Source organism: Buteo buteo, chromosome 2, assembly GCF_964188355.1.
Source record: "Buteo buteo chromosome 2, bButBut1.hap1.1, whole genome shotgun sequence".
Taxonomy (NCBI): domain Eukaryota; kingdom Metazoa; phylum Chordata; class Aves; order Accipitriformes; family Accipitridae; genus Buteo; species Buteo buteo.
In genome coordinates, this window is record NC_134172.1 from 11888761 (window position 1) to 11903236 (window position 14476).

At 37.7% G+C, this 14476-nt stretch overlaps 1 protein-coding gene across 8 annotated transcripts in view; it reads left to right on the top strand.

Moving 5' to 3' along the window:
* Positions 1–14476, top strand: part of ZMYND11 (zinc finger MYND-type containing 11) — a 109864-nt gene that overhangs the window by 78085 nt on the left and 17303 nt on the right. For 4 of the 8 annotated variants that reach the window (XM_075045561.1, XM_075045579.1, XM_075045570.1 and 1 more), the window contains 4 exons: positions 424–468; positions 3272–3433; positions 12430–12507; positions 12910–13002. In XM_075045561.1, coding sequence (XP_074901662.1) covers positions 424–468; positions 3272–3433; positions 12430–12507; positions 12910–13002 — 378 coding nt within the window. The remainder of the gene's footprint in view (positions 1–423; positions 469–3271; positions 3434–12429; positions 12508–12909; positions 13003–14476) is intronic. The other 4 variants (XM_075045597.1, XM_075045623.1, XM_075045587.1 and 1 more) reach the window with 3 other exon arrangements.

The following is a 14476-nucleotide window of genomic DNA, read 5'->3' on the forward strand; positions in this document are numbered from 1 at the left end:
GATAGCTTAATCTTTGACAACATGCAGCAAAGAAGGTGTTACTTTGATTTTGGTGGGGCCACAGGGATCTTTTTTGGATGCTCAAAGGAGGTTTATGTATCAAAGAGAGTGCATTAATTAATAATCATTAATATTCTTGATGATTTTTAAGTTGGCCTGGTGGTGGGTTTGTATAGGGGGAAGAAGATGGGTTGGGTTCTTTTAATGGTGTAAGTACGTGGGATATTTTAAAGAAACAAAATGTGGTGAAAGCATTAGGTAGCATCCCAGAAATGCAGGAAGAAATGTATGCAACCAGATGTTAGAAGTAACAGATTGATTTCCTGGTCACTGTGCATGAATTTTTTCTAGCCTTGTGTATATCCTGATAATCGGATGGCTTACAGTATAGATACAAAGTTTGTTTTGTTTTTATTTTGAAAGGCCTACGGTATGCAGCCTTTTTCCCAGACAGCAGCAAAAAACAAGGTGAACAATTTTTGCACTATGTGGTTTTGAATTCTGTCATATTTTCTATTACGTTTCTGTCTTCCATTAGGATAGCTTAGTTTACTATATTAACCACCACCATCATCCATATCACTTCCAATTCTGAGTTTAGTCTACATTATGTATGTATGTAGTTTGATGATTTTTTTCTCTCTCCTGGGGGCTGGAAGTGGTTACTCACATGTTACAGTTCAAGATGTTACAATGGTTGCCCTTTAATCAGTCATTTTTGGAGTGGCTGATGACACCTGGTGGTGTATTTTGTAAATGCAGACTTAACCGTGTTTGCAGCTGGCGGAGAATTTTGACCTGTCCTACTCCGAGCACCGACAGTCAGATTTTGAGCTATTTAAATGAATCTGATCTCCTGCATGAAAAAAAATATGTTGGGAGCACATTCTCCTCCCATTCAAACTTATGTAAACCAAGAGAAGCAATAACATTTCATTGCTGTTGGAGCAAAATTAATGCCTCTGACCTTGCTGTTGAAGTCAATAGTGTAGTTGTTCACAAGAGCTATGTACCTTTTTTATTTTCTTTATTAACTTTTGAAATATATATTGCATAAATGAATGTTTTAGATATACTTATGCACTAAATATACTGCATTAAACTAAAAATCTTTTCTGTGAAAAACCTGGGTGATCATATTTAGAAATAATGATGTTTTCAAAACTTTACAGTGTGAATACTGAAGGAAGATTCTTCTGGTGTTTTATTTAACATTATCGTTTCTGGCTTGAGTGTATGATTTTTCTTGCCAGCAAGTGTATTTCCGTATGTTTATGAAATTCCACATCTGTTTGCCAGCATATTTCCTAATAATGGAATATCTGGGATATACCAATAAGTAAATAGTATAAATAAAAATTAAGACTCCTGGAATCCTGATTCTGTGGTGAAATTCCTCAGTAGCCAGGTCCTATTGGGGTCTTCTCAGTTTGATTTTTATCCAGATAGATCTTTAATCAAAACTGATTCTTTTTCTTGCTTAATTGGCCCTTTACTGCCATCTGATTATTTTTTTTTAGTTTCATAAAGAAGACAAGTATTACACTTAAAATGAAAGAAATATAAAGCAATACTTTATCCTTATTTTTCTCAGTCTACAGACAAATCAAGTACATCGATAATGCAGTATCTTTAGTTGTTCCTAAAATACCGTAAAGAAAGGGCTCCCAAAGTGCACTGCCACTGGACTTTGTGGAAGGGGAAAGATTTGGTGAAACGAGAATGTGTTTTTTGTAGCCAAATTTGGTGGTGTTATTATGCCGTTCTGAGATATACAGAATTGGCAAGTAAAATTAAATGAGGAGAAACGATAGAAAAGTCAAGTTACACTGTTAATCTGAACAACAAAGGAGGGCAAAGTTCTGAGTTCAAAAATCATTGGTTAAGGGTTGTTTGGATTTTTTTTTCCCCTAAACTTACTGCCCCTGCAGTCCAACATTCATGGTATATAAACTTTAGTATAGGCAATCTGGGTTGAGGGTGTCCCTAAATCTTATATTCATGGGGGCTCTGGTCAGATGAATTATGTACACAACATGGCTGCTCTTCAGTGTAAGGGACTGGAAGTGCCACTTCTGTGTAGCACTTCTTATGCTGCTCCATTGGAGGAGACCTCTCACACAAGGACTTAAATGACTGTAGTTTCCAGGCACAGGAAAATGAGAATCGGACAAATGCCAGTTCTGGCAGTTGTTGGGAATTGCTAACTCCACCTTTACAACATGACGTTAAAAATAGCTTGATCAGATTTTTATCAAGATAATTATTGAAGAATAGGAGTAGTTTTTTCAGAGATCTGAACCCATTGAAAAGTGACATTTGACATGAAAAGGCATTGGGAGTTTTATCTGATATATGAAAGCTATTTGGTCTTCTAAGTGTAGGGAAAAGTGTGGCATTTCAGATAACAAACATAAACATTTAACAGTGGCCACTGGCAATTCTGTCTGGTTTTAGTACTATAGATTCCTAGAGCAAAATTCTGTCTCCCAATTAAATGCATGCTGCTCTCTTTTACTTCAGCAAAGCTCGTGCACATTTTTCAAAGGTCAGAATTTGGCCATTGGGGCTGAATTTTCAAGGAAGAATGTATTAAAGACATCAGTGCATCAGCAGAACCATATCCTTTGTCTTCTGTAGAACATTTTAGGATTAAGCCTAGTGCTATTGGTCACTGCAAGTGAAATATTCTCTATTTTTTGAATTGCATTGGGATTGCTTAGCAAAAACATTTCTTGCAGTAATAGGTTCATGTTTTCATTTACTTCTTGTAACTCAACACTTTGATGCTGAAAAGTTGTCAGTTGTAAGAGAGAAAAGACTGGAAGGGACCACCCTTCAAAAAATTACAGTTGAAAATATACTGTAACAATCAAAACAAGGGGAAATAGTCCAAGGAAATAGGTATGGTCTGTTGAGGTGCACAAACTTTTGTTTGTAGTCTAATACAGAGAGGTCAACAAGTGTTTTACACAAAGGTAGAAAACAAACCCACTTTTCATTGTGGACAGAGCTCGTATTTGAAATTGTTACTAATCGGACATTTGAAAAAAACTAAAACTTGGCATTCATATTCTATTGGAGTTAGTGTGTATTAAATTGATGAAGATCTTTAAGCATGTAGGTTTTCCCCTGTTTTTTGAACATTATACACTTCTTAAAATGTTTATAATGTCTGATTGCTGCTGGATTTCAAGACATATCAATTTTGTTCTTAGTTCCTGCAGATTTTGACAAAATGTCATACCAAAATATTTTGTATTTTTTGTAGGACTGGGAAACAGAAAATCATGACTGGTATTGTTTTGAATGCCATTTGCCTGGAGAGGTGTTGATATGTGACCTGTGTTTTCGTGTGTATCATTCCAAGTGTTTGTCTGATGAGTTCAGGCTTAGAGACAGCAGTAGTCACTGGCAGTGCCCAGTTTGCAGGGTGAGTACCTATGAGATTTCATGTGCTGATTAGAGGATTGATATTCATTAATAGATTCATTAAGGTGTCCAGATGGTCTGGCCAGGTTAATGGATAAAGAACTGAATATTGAAACGATGGTACATACCTAGAGCATCTATACAGAGATAACAAAATATGGTGCATGTAGCAGATGGTCATTTTTGAAGACTCCAGCAAGTATTACTTATGCATTTGAACACACACAGTATACTGTGTGGGAATGTGTGTACGTATGTATGCCATGTGTGAATGCAGTATATTGTGTAAATCTTCAACATGAGTAAGTGAATTGCTGTATAAGATGCTACTGTTTTTACTTAACATCATTTTAATGAAGCATAATGTAACTTTTTTGTATTGTGATGACTGCATTCTTAATACTTTACTGGAATCATATTTTACATTATAAAGCCACAATCATGTCACTGATTAGGGCAGTACAAAAAAATATGGGGTGAAATCCTGCTTCTCATTTACTTCTGTGGATTCTATTGGTGCAAAAAGGCCGATCTGGATCTCACCCATAGCATCCATATCTATGTTGCTTTTTCTTTAAAACTGCTGTTCTTAATGAGTATGGTAGGGAGACAGCAAAGAGTATCTTTTAAATACATTCCAAGAATGAGCAGGTATGTTGTCTACATGTCATTAGAAGACTAAACATTCTAGTCAGGGTAGTGCTTACTAGTATCTGGCCTTGAATCAGTCAGATACTTCTTACTGTTGTCATCTCTGCATCACCTCCCCCAGTGCAGCACATTCCTAGGCTTCCTTAAATGGAGGGAATAATGCATATGAATGTTTAAGATAAAATTATTGCTATAGAAAGGCATAAAACTGCCAGTTGCACTCTGAGTTGGATTGCTGGAGGGAGAGGAAATTCCCTTGATAAAAGCTTAGATCTAGCTGTAGAGCAGCAGACTGACCTTCAGATGATCTGTGCTGCAAGGAATGTAAGGGTTCAGGCGCTTCGTAGTACGAAGAAGCATTTTTGGAAAACATGTGGATTGTTTTGTTTCAAAACAGCACTTTCTGACTGCTGTTACCTTACAACCAGTTGTAAAAAAACTGTTGCCTGTTGCCTCAGATTGGGAGCTCTCAGGGTTTAGGGAAATAGGAAGAAAATAGAGCCTGCCTCAAGGAGGTGGAAAGGAATGAAAAAGAAGTAGTGGCAGGGAAAAAAACAGTTAAGAATAAGGACATGTACTGTGTCTCTCCATATTGAATTACTAGCATTTAATTTAGCTACTTAGTTTTCCCTCTATTAGAAACAAAGACTGACCATATATAGGTGAAAGGCTTTCAGATTTTTAAATATATCTCTTTAATAGTTGTTGGTTCTGGTAATAAGTATTGATAGTTCTTATAAATAGTTAAAATTATGTAAACTGGATCCAGTCTCCACTCTAGTTTACCAGTAATTTTAGATGACACCTGATAAGAGTAGGGAATGTAAATAGTTTAAGCCACCTTGTATATGAGGTGGCTTATAACATCTATCTTATAACATGGATGTCGTTGGAGTAGAAATGCTGAATCATTGCATGAAACTCAGACCATGTGCACTGTGTCTGTCTTTCTGCATATTGATTCCCTTTTTGTCATACAAAGACTAAGGAGAGGTTTGGGGGGCTTTTAAATACTTCCTGCCCCAGAGGTCGTTGGCATGCTCAGTGCCTCAGATGATGTTCAACTGTTTTTGTGAATATTGCCAGTTTGAATGCCATGGCATCCTTTTTCCCTGTGCTGGCAGCTCCTATTTTCCTTGTAATTACTTCTAATCACTTCAAGCCCTAATTCTGCAAACTTGGACTAAGGAGGCTTGCACAGTCCCTGTAAGCAAAGGAGGTCTATTTTAGCATGGAAGTTAGCATCCTTGTGTCAGGCTTCAGTATTCTTCCACTACTTTTTCCCCACCTTCCTAGGAAATAACTGCTCTACTTTTATTTTAAAAGCAAGAGAGGCCTGTGTTCAAAAAACTATGGTAATTTGGAGAGCTCTGGCTGATGTCCAGAGGACGTAACAGAGCTTAACTATCTTGCATAAGGGCAATGGGATTTACTTTGCATTATCAGCAGTAAATATGTACGTTCAAGAAAAGTAATCGCTGGGACAAAGAGATGCATATATTTTCATACTTTGTTCTTGTAACTGGACGTAGCACTTTTCACCTGGGGATTTCAAAGCTCTTTACAAAGGTGAAGTAAAAGTGTGTTTGAAACCTAATATATTGGGAGAAATAATCTAAGAACACTTCATTCTTATGTAAAGATTGCTTCTGTAATGCTGCCAAGGTCAGCAAGCCTTTGGATTATTCATTTCACAATTGCTGGTTGTACTAGTTCAATCAACCTGTACAGCTTTATCTTGCACACTTGACTACTCAGAAACATTTTATAAAGGACATTGCCAAGGATGTGTTCATAACTTTAAAATATTTTTCCTCCTGTAACGTTTGTAACAGTCCCTTGCAAACCTTGCTCTGAACTCTGTTTCCCTGCTGGTGGTTTTTCTCCACTGCATCCATAAGCAAGAATGTCCAGTTCCTAGCTTTTTTTTTTAACTTGATGGTACCAATCTGAATACTTTGTACCCTACATAATTCTCAGCAGGAGTCAAGAGTCAAACAAAGTTCGATTCAAACCACATTGCAGTGACTGAAAATTTTCCCTGACTGCTGACTAATCATTGTCTTAAGTGAAATAAGTTGGTAAGATCAGCAAAATTCCTGGTAGACAGGTCACAAGAGAAAAAAACCCTCAATATTGAATGAGCTTAGAGATTACGTTCCCCACTACTGGAATGGTCCCTTCAAGACAGTGTTAGTCAACTCAATCTCTGAAGAATGCAGGAGACGTACATTTATTGCTGCTCTTTGGTTAGATAAAAGGAGGAACTGTTAACCAGCTGTTAATTTAGCACCTAAAGACTGCAGAAAGTACTGCAAAAATACTAGTTGTTTTCGGGGGGTGGGGGGAGAGAATAGATACATACAAAAATCTCAATAGGAGACTATTGATCACACGTTGGGGTAACTGACTATTATTATTTCTTTTTTAAAAAAATAAAATTTTAAAATAATTTTATAGAAAGGCAAAATTATGCATGGTGACATATAGTTTGTCCCAGAGGAATAGATTTTGATTCGTGAAACAAAAAGAAAGAATTATTCATACGGTTTCACTTGACTCCTACATTTTTTACATTCATCTGATCAGAGATTGATCTTCCATGCATGTGCTTTGCAAAGAATTATAACCAATTTACCTATCATAGTGGGTGTTTCAATATTTCTGGGTTTTGTATATGTGAGAGTAAAGTAAACTGTAGAGCTTAAGGTATTAAATGCTGTGCTGATAAGTATTCTATAAATAGGCTATTTCTGAGTTCTGGTACTGTACTAAGCATTTCATAGAGTACATAAAAATACAACATCATGCAGTTCACAATCAACTTTAGACATAATTTGACAAGTGAGAATGACTAACAAAGTTAGAAGCACAGAAAGATGAAGGTTACTTAAGTGAAGTAACTCAAGTACTTAGGGGGTTTTAGATACTAGCTGTCAGTCAAGATGGTTAATGTAAAATACAAGGAAGGAAGAACTTGACTTACTTTATGGGGTGTTATGGTAGGAGTTTGGTAGATAACTGTATGATGAAACATAAACATTCTATAAACATGATTTGGCATAATCACACAAATAATAGCCATGGATTGGTGGGTGAAGGGAATTCCTAGTATAGAAGTGATATTAGCACCACATGGCTCAGTACACAGAGCCCACACCTGGGGACATGTCAGTGCTTGGCAGGTCCCTCCCATACACCTTGCAGCCACATACACCTTTGAGTAAATCAGGGAGCCAGCAGAACTGGGCACTGCATAGGGCATATTTAATAAAGTATAAAGGAATTTGTCCACAGCAGTGAGAAAACTGGGAAAGCTCCACTTCAAGCCTTCTACCACCTTCTCTGTGCACATAAAAGCACATTTAATTCATATGACGCTTCATTTTCAGCAGGTGCTTAATGCACCATACAAGTACAAACCAACTTGTGGATTCAGCTGTAACATTTCCAGAAGCACCTAATGCTTTGAAATGTCTAGTTTAACTGTATATGTTCTTGAAGGAGGCAGGTCTTATGCCATATTCTGCTCATGCAGATGCTTTTCTGTATGCTGCTTAGGGCATATGGTGCACTGGTTGCTCTGAGACCCATCCCGTGTGCCTGCGTGCCTGCATACCTTTCTTAATGGTACAGGAAACCTGAGGACCTGAGGGTTGGAAGTTTGAGAGGGCAGCAGAACAGTAAAGCTTTCCATATGTAGCACCAAATTCCTCTGGAAATTTAAGCCCTAAAAAAATCCAAGGGCCAGTGGATAAAGCAAGGAGATTCTAAACAGCAGTGGTGAATGTATGTTAGACTCATGCACATAGTTCCCCTCTGTAGATAAACCCCTGGAAACCTGAATTGCTTCTGAAAATGGAACTGGTGCCTTAGAAACATGTATCTGTCATTGAGCAGCCTTCACCTAATCCATCACTGAACTGAAATGAAGCTCTTTGATGTGTATACACGTGACAGTAGAGAGAGGAAGGGAAAAAAAATACTCGTTAATGGGAGATTATAGGGAAACCTCTTTACATGGAGATAATGTAATTTAAATGCTTATAGCTAGACAGAATGCTGGCACTAACAGCTTGCATTTCTTAGAGTTTCTCTATTTTTTTCTCTTCAAATGAAAGATTGCAGGAACTGCAGCATAGTGACCATTGTCACCCTGGGAGTCGAGAGCTACATGCTAACTTGGGGTGCAAAGGATAGTTACTTCCATCATAAATGGTGCTACTGCAGGATGGAGTGTTTCTTGGCAGTACCCCTAGCTGCTGCAAACCTCGTGTGGTTCATAAAGTCTTGTAGTGAATTCCTGCACTATAAGCATGTCAGAATTGCTAAATAAGTCACACCTGCACAGTGCAATATATTGCTACCCTCTTTAACAGCTAAGCAATATTATTAATCTGGAATATTGAATATAACGTTGTTAATGTAAATCCAACCTTCAGGTACCAGCTTCTAAGAAATAGATGTGCCGCAGAGAATAAGGCATACATAAGGTATTTCCTGCACCCACAAGCAGAGTTAGGTTACAGCCTTGGCCTTCCACCTACCAGATCTCATTAATCTTCTACATGAGGATTGCTATTGTGAAGCTTATTACTTCACTTCTACATCCCCTATGTAAACATGTATGCCTGACCAAGCCTTTCAGTTTTTCTTGATTAAAGCAGAAGGGTTGCAGATTTCTCTAAAAATGGCGTGACTTAGGAATCATCCTTGTTATGGGTTAACCCCCCGTAGGCAGCTAAGCACCACACAGCTGCTCTCTCACTTCTCCCCAACTCCCAATGGGACAGAAGAGAAAAGGAAGAGTAAAAGCAAGAAAACTTCTGGGTTGAGATAAAAATTGTTTAATAAGTGAAGAAATGGAAGAAGAGAGAAACAAAACAAAACAAGTGGTGCAAAGGCAATCACTCACCACCCTCCATGGGTAGACTGATGCCCAGCCAATTCCCAAGCAAAAGATACCTAACCCCCTTAAACCCCTTCCTCTTCCTTTTTATTGCTGAGCATGACATTATATGGCATGGAATGTCTCTCTGTTTAGTTCACATTATCTGCCTGGTTGTGTCTCCTCCCAACCTCTTGTGTACCCCCCAATCTATTCACTGTGGCAGCGAGTAAGAAACAGCAAAGGCCTTCACATTGTGCAAACACTGTTCAGCAAGAGGTAAAACATCAGTGTGTTATCAACACTGTTTTGGTCACAAATCTAAACCACAACACCATATGAGCTGCTGTGAAGACAATTAACTTCATCCCAGCCAGACCTAGTACAATCCTATGTTAAGATAATATATCCCACAAATAGGTTATCTACAGGTATAAAGATCCTGCTAATCTTTGGGGGCTGGACTGAATCTTAGCAGTCTCCTTGAAAGAAACTTGTACTTAAACAAGATTTGCAGTAGTGTATCTTAGTAGGTCTGACTGTGGGAAAAGAAACACAGTGGATCATGGATCTTGCCACTTTTACAGATTCACAAACCACCATCATTGTTTTCGGTTCCCAAAAGTAGGAAATTAAAAGACCTAATTTTCATTTAGACTTGCTTCTATATCACTCTGGCTATAAAGGGACGTGAAAGTGGGTATATTTCCTTGTGTCAGAGCAATATAAATAGATTTTATGCAAATCATATCCCCCATCTAGTATTACCTATTTTCTTGCTTTAAGTGGCTCTAAGTTGACTTCTCTGAGAACACTACAAGTCTTCAAAATACAAAGTAGGGGGGTTTTAATTAAAAAATTACACGTTTTTCATTATAGCTTCCAAAGAACGTGTGAATGGTACCTCCTAAAGGGCTAATCTTTGTTGAAAAGCAAATGAAGCAGTTGGATTATAACTTGCTTTCTACAAAGGGTGAGCAACCTTGCCATAAAAAGACATTTTGCTGGCTCATAGGCTCCAATTCCCTAAATTTATTACCTTTCAACATTTAGTAGAGGAACCTGGAGATCAAATTTTTCTTAAAATAAATCAGTGTAGGGAATTGAAGGAAAAGTGGAGAAATTCGAGTTTGCCTGAATTGGCAAGTTAATTATATCATTTTCATTGGTGCTTAAGATGATATTAATTACTGACATCAATAATGATACAAAGCCAGCTATCTATCTTTTCTTATGATCTAAAGGATAAGACTGTAAACCATCTATCTCAACACAGTCTCTTACAAACTGTCTTGCCCAGCAGGGCATGAAAAATGGTTCACATGAATTCTGAAATACATTCAAAGGATGATAAATTCAGAACCATGTCAGAAAAAGAGGTGTAGAAGGACTAGTCAGTGCAAGTGAGTTTTATTGTGTCCTAATAAGTCTCAGTCTTTTAAAATGCTGTGTCATTAGCAAGCATACAGCACTCCAGTGCCTAAAGTGACAAAATGACAGCAGCGTTTCATAATGCAGATAATTTAATGCACGTTTGGGTTTGCATTTGCAGTAGCAATGTTGGTTTATGCAAAACTGAATAGGTGAATTGAATTCCGGCAGAATGCACGTTCTCACAGCAGGCAAAGTAAAACATAAATATACAGAAGGTGATTCAGACATACAGCGCAGGGTAAAATTCTGTCTTGTTCCAGAGTTTCTAAGGAAGGTCAGGGAACCATTAATATTATGAAAATAATGCTTAAATGCACTGTAAGTGTTAGAAAGACCTAGTGCTGGCCCTTCCCACAATAGTGAGTTTTACTCAACAGTGGTACTGTCTTGTCAAGAAAAACCTATAGTGTTGTTATGCATACAGTGGTATCTTTATAGGTTCACGACTGAACCGATACTTCAGCACAGTTTGTAATGATTCTATGCATACCGTTAAGCAATCAGATAAACAGCTTTATTGGTAGTGCTGTGCAAAATTTTGATTTAAGGAGGTAGTAAATACAATCCCGAGATGTATAGGTTGTGCACTTGTGTAGCACAAGGGCCAGCCTGTGATTTTCAGTGTCTTCAGTGTCTTGCAGGAGGAACATAAAGCAGAGGAGACACAATCAAATCCTATCAGGGGTTTTTTTGCGCTAATGTGTAATTTTTACTCTTGCCAAGTAAATACATAAAAGTAGTTGCTCTGTACTCAATGTGTCTGCTCCCTCTATATGTTCAGAGTCATATATAAGTAATTGAGTAAAAAATAGCACACTTCTAGTAGTTAATAATTCATAAGTCTCATACCTCTCTTAGCTACCTATTAGGACATGGATTCCGTTTTTTCTTGTGTTTGCTAAGCAACAGTCATCTGCACTATTTTGTGGATTTTCTAAAGACCATCAAAATTTGAGGATGCAGGTGTAACTGAGCCAGTTCGGCCCACACAGTTTGCATACAGGTGGTGATGTCAGGCGTGAGAAGGGGAGAACTCAGCGTGGCACTCAGTGCATTTGGAGGTGTGAGGAGGAATAAATGTTTTTGCAAGAGATGTGAGCAGTTAGAAATCACTTCAGAATAATAACCCTGGAATTCATGCAGTTGTTTACTGTGCTTTTGTTTTGGAGAACTACTGTAGGCAAGAGCAAGGGGGAGATAGCACTTTTCAGCCAGCTGTTGTAAGGCCATTCAGAACTGTGCACAGCTGCTGTGACCTGAAATTGGAAAGGCTAGTTTGTAGGAGCACGCTAGGCATTTGCAGAGAGCCACCTTCTTTTTAGAAGCACAATTCCTGTGTGCAGTGCTTCCCACTAGCCTGTATTGACTTTGAAGGGTGGGGATAAGTCTCTATACTAGTCTAAGATGAGGAGGAAGAACTCTGGATGCTGAACTGCTAAAAAGAAGCAGTCTGTTCCAGAATCTGGATTAGATTTTGTGAAGGAAGAACCACAAAAATCAACAACTGCTATGTTTCTTGAGCAGTAAAAAGTGCTCTGAGTTTTTACTGGCTAGAGCCTATTTGACTTCCTCCTAGAGGGTGTCATTTTGCCTAGTAAGCACATAATTTGTAGATGGTACGGGATATTATTTTAAAAATAAGTTCTTATATTACTGAAAATATTAATGCCTTGCTAATAAAAAGATCATTAAATAAATTTTAAACCGCTCCCTAAAATGCCTTTCTTCATTGCTTTATTCTAATTAGACACTTTTTTACCTGAGAGGTTTTGACAAAGTATTATGGTTACAAGTGGAAATAAAACCTGAAGTCCTCAGCCCAGACATAATTCAAAGCAACATATATAGTTGTTGTGATGTGTTAGTGTTACTAATTTCCCAGAAAAGATTTTCCCTAAAAAATTGTGTGATATGTGATTCAAAGTTACCTTTTCAAATAATGTTGTGATGCAGAGAAAATTTTTATTGGATGAATTTTGAAGTCAAGTTTAAAATAATAATATGATCCTGTTTTTCTTTGACAGAGTATCAAGAAAAAAAACACAAGTAAACAAGAGATGAGCACATACCTGCGATTCATAGTCTCTCGTATGAAGGAGCGGGTGAGTCTGAAACAGGGAAGTTTATCGAAGTGTTGGGTTGCACTGTAGAGGGTGCATTATGGTTGGCCACGTGTGACTGTGCAGGGAGGAGGGCTACAACAGGGTGTTATTTTATTTCCCCTGTCATAAGCAGTGTGTGTATTTCAACATACACTTAGCAGATCTCATTGCTCCAATTAGTATCATTCTCACAGGAGTAGTTTATGCATGGGCCTATGGCTCCTCTGAAATGGACATTTTTCAGGTTTGAGACACAATCTGTCAGCTTGTGGATCCATAGTTTGGCCTTGTGTATTCCCCACCTGAAATATTCCAAACTATTCCATTTTTTTAATCTTTTTTTGTGTGTGTTTTAAGCAGATTCTAAATGCAATAACTTACACTGTCTCATGGTCCTTTCAGGCTATAGATCTAAACAAGAAAGGGAAGGACAACAAACACCCAATGTATAGAAGGCTGGTGCACTCAGCTGTTGATGTTCCTACTATACAGGAGGTAGAGTGACTTGCTTGCTAAATTCCACACTGTTTATGGTGTCTTTTAACAGTGAAGATAAACTTTAAGGACAAAAGCACTAATCCTGTTTAATTCTCCTTATGATCAGTATTTCACTATTGTATCCAGCATTGGATATGGGAGCTTAAAATTTCAAAATTTTCCTCATAAAAAGCTAACTGAGTAAAACCATTGAGTGGTGCCTAGTTTTCAGACATAGAATATCCTCAATTCCTTTTGTAGTAAGGTTTTACTAGGTGCTGTAGGTAGCTGAAATCTTTAGAGAAACTACCCTTTATCTAAAGTCACTGAATATGGACTTGAGTGCCTGTGTTTGCATATCTGGCCCAATGTTTTTGACCATATTCCAATCTTAGTCATTATGCCTTTGTATAGGTGTCAGATTTATAAACATCTAAATGATTCCTAAAGAACCAATCATTTGTTGATCACAAAAAACCCAAGACTCACTTAAAACATTGGTTTTGCATTAATTGTTCCAAAAATAAATATGTTGTCCTTTTTTCCGAGCCAAAGGTCTGACCATGACTCATGTAAATCAACTGCACATGACCAAAATGAACAGCATATTCATCTTTATTCATTGCTGCAACTTGTTTACTATGCAGTGCTGTAGTATATCTTGCCCTTTACAACCTTTACAACAACAAGATGTGAAAAGCCTTTGTTTTATTATTGTTATTGAACCACATGGATAAACAATAGCTTCACTGACAGTTTTGGAGATGAACGCTATGGGCTGGCTTGAAGTACTGGCAACACTGGTTGAGCCTGAAAATAGGTCAGGCCTTCCTTTGACTGTGTCATCTTCATCTGCTTCCACAGAAGGTCTTTTGGCCTTGATAACGTCCTTGAAACGGATGATGTTTTGTTTGATGATTGGAATTCTCATAGGTGTTCTTGACAGAGCACAACTGAAAATGCTGCATTCCTTATGAGACAAAAGACCATACTGGGAAAATGAACTCTATGGCTCCATGTAGGCATTTGTTATGAGTTTGGAAGACTAAGGCAATCAGCCTTCATTAGAAAACACTGACTGTCAAGTGAAGATCCTGGAAGTATAAAGGCAGTCAACATTGATTTGAAACGATCTCGTATTTTAAGATACAAAATCATCACTTCAGGGAATATATTTTAATTTGACCAAGTGTTCTGGGCCACACCTTATGAGGAAGCTACTTCAGATTTACTGTGTTATAATGAAGAAAAATTTTTTTTAAACTTAGTCAAGTATTAAAGCACCTGTTTTACTTCTGGGCATTGTATAAAGGGACCAATGCAGCCAATGTTCAGGTACTAACAAACCATGTCATAGAGTTGTAAGTATTCCTTCTGTATGCAGGAAAGACAGTGTCTGATCTGTGTTGCATAATGCAGATTTTTGTGAAAGCTTCTCTGCATAAAACAGGTAACAGCACTTTAACAGGTTTTTCACAGTCCTACGTTTTCT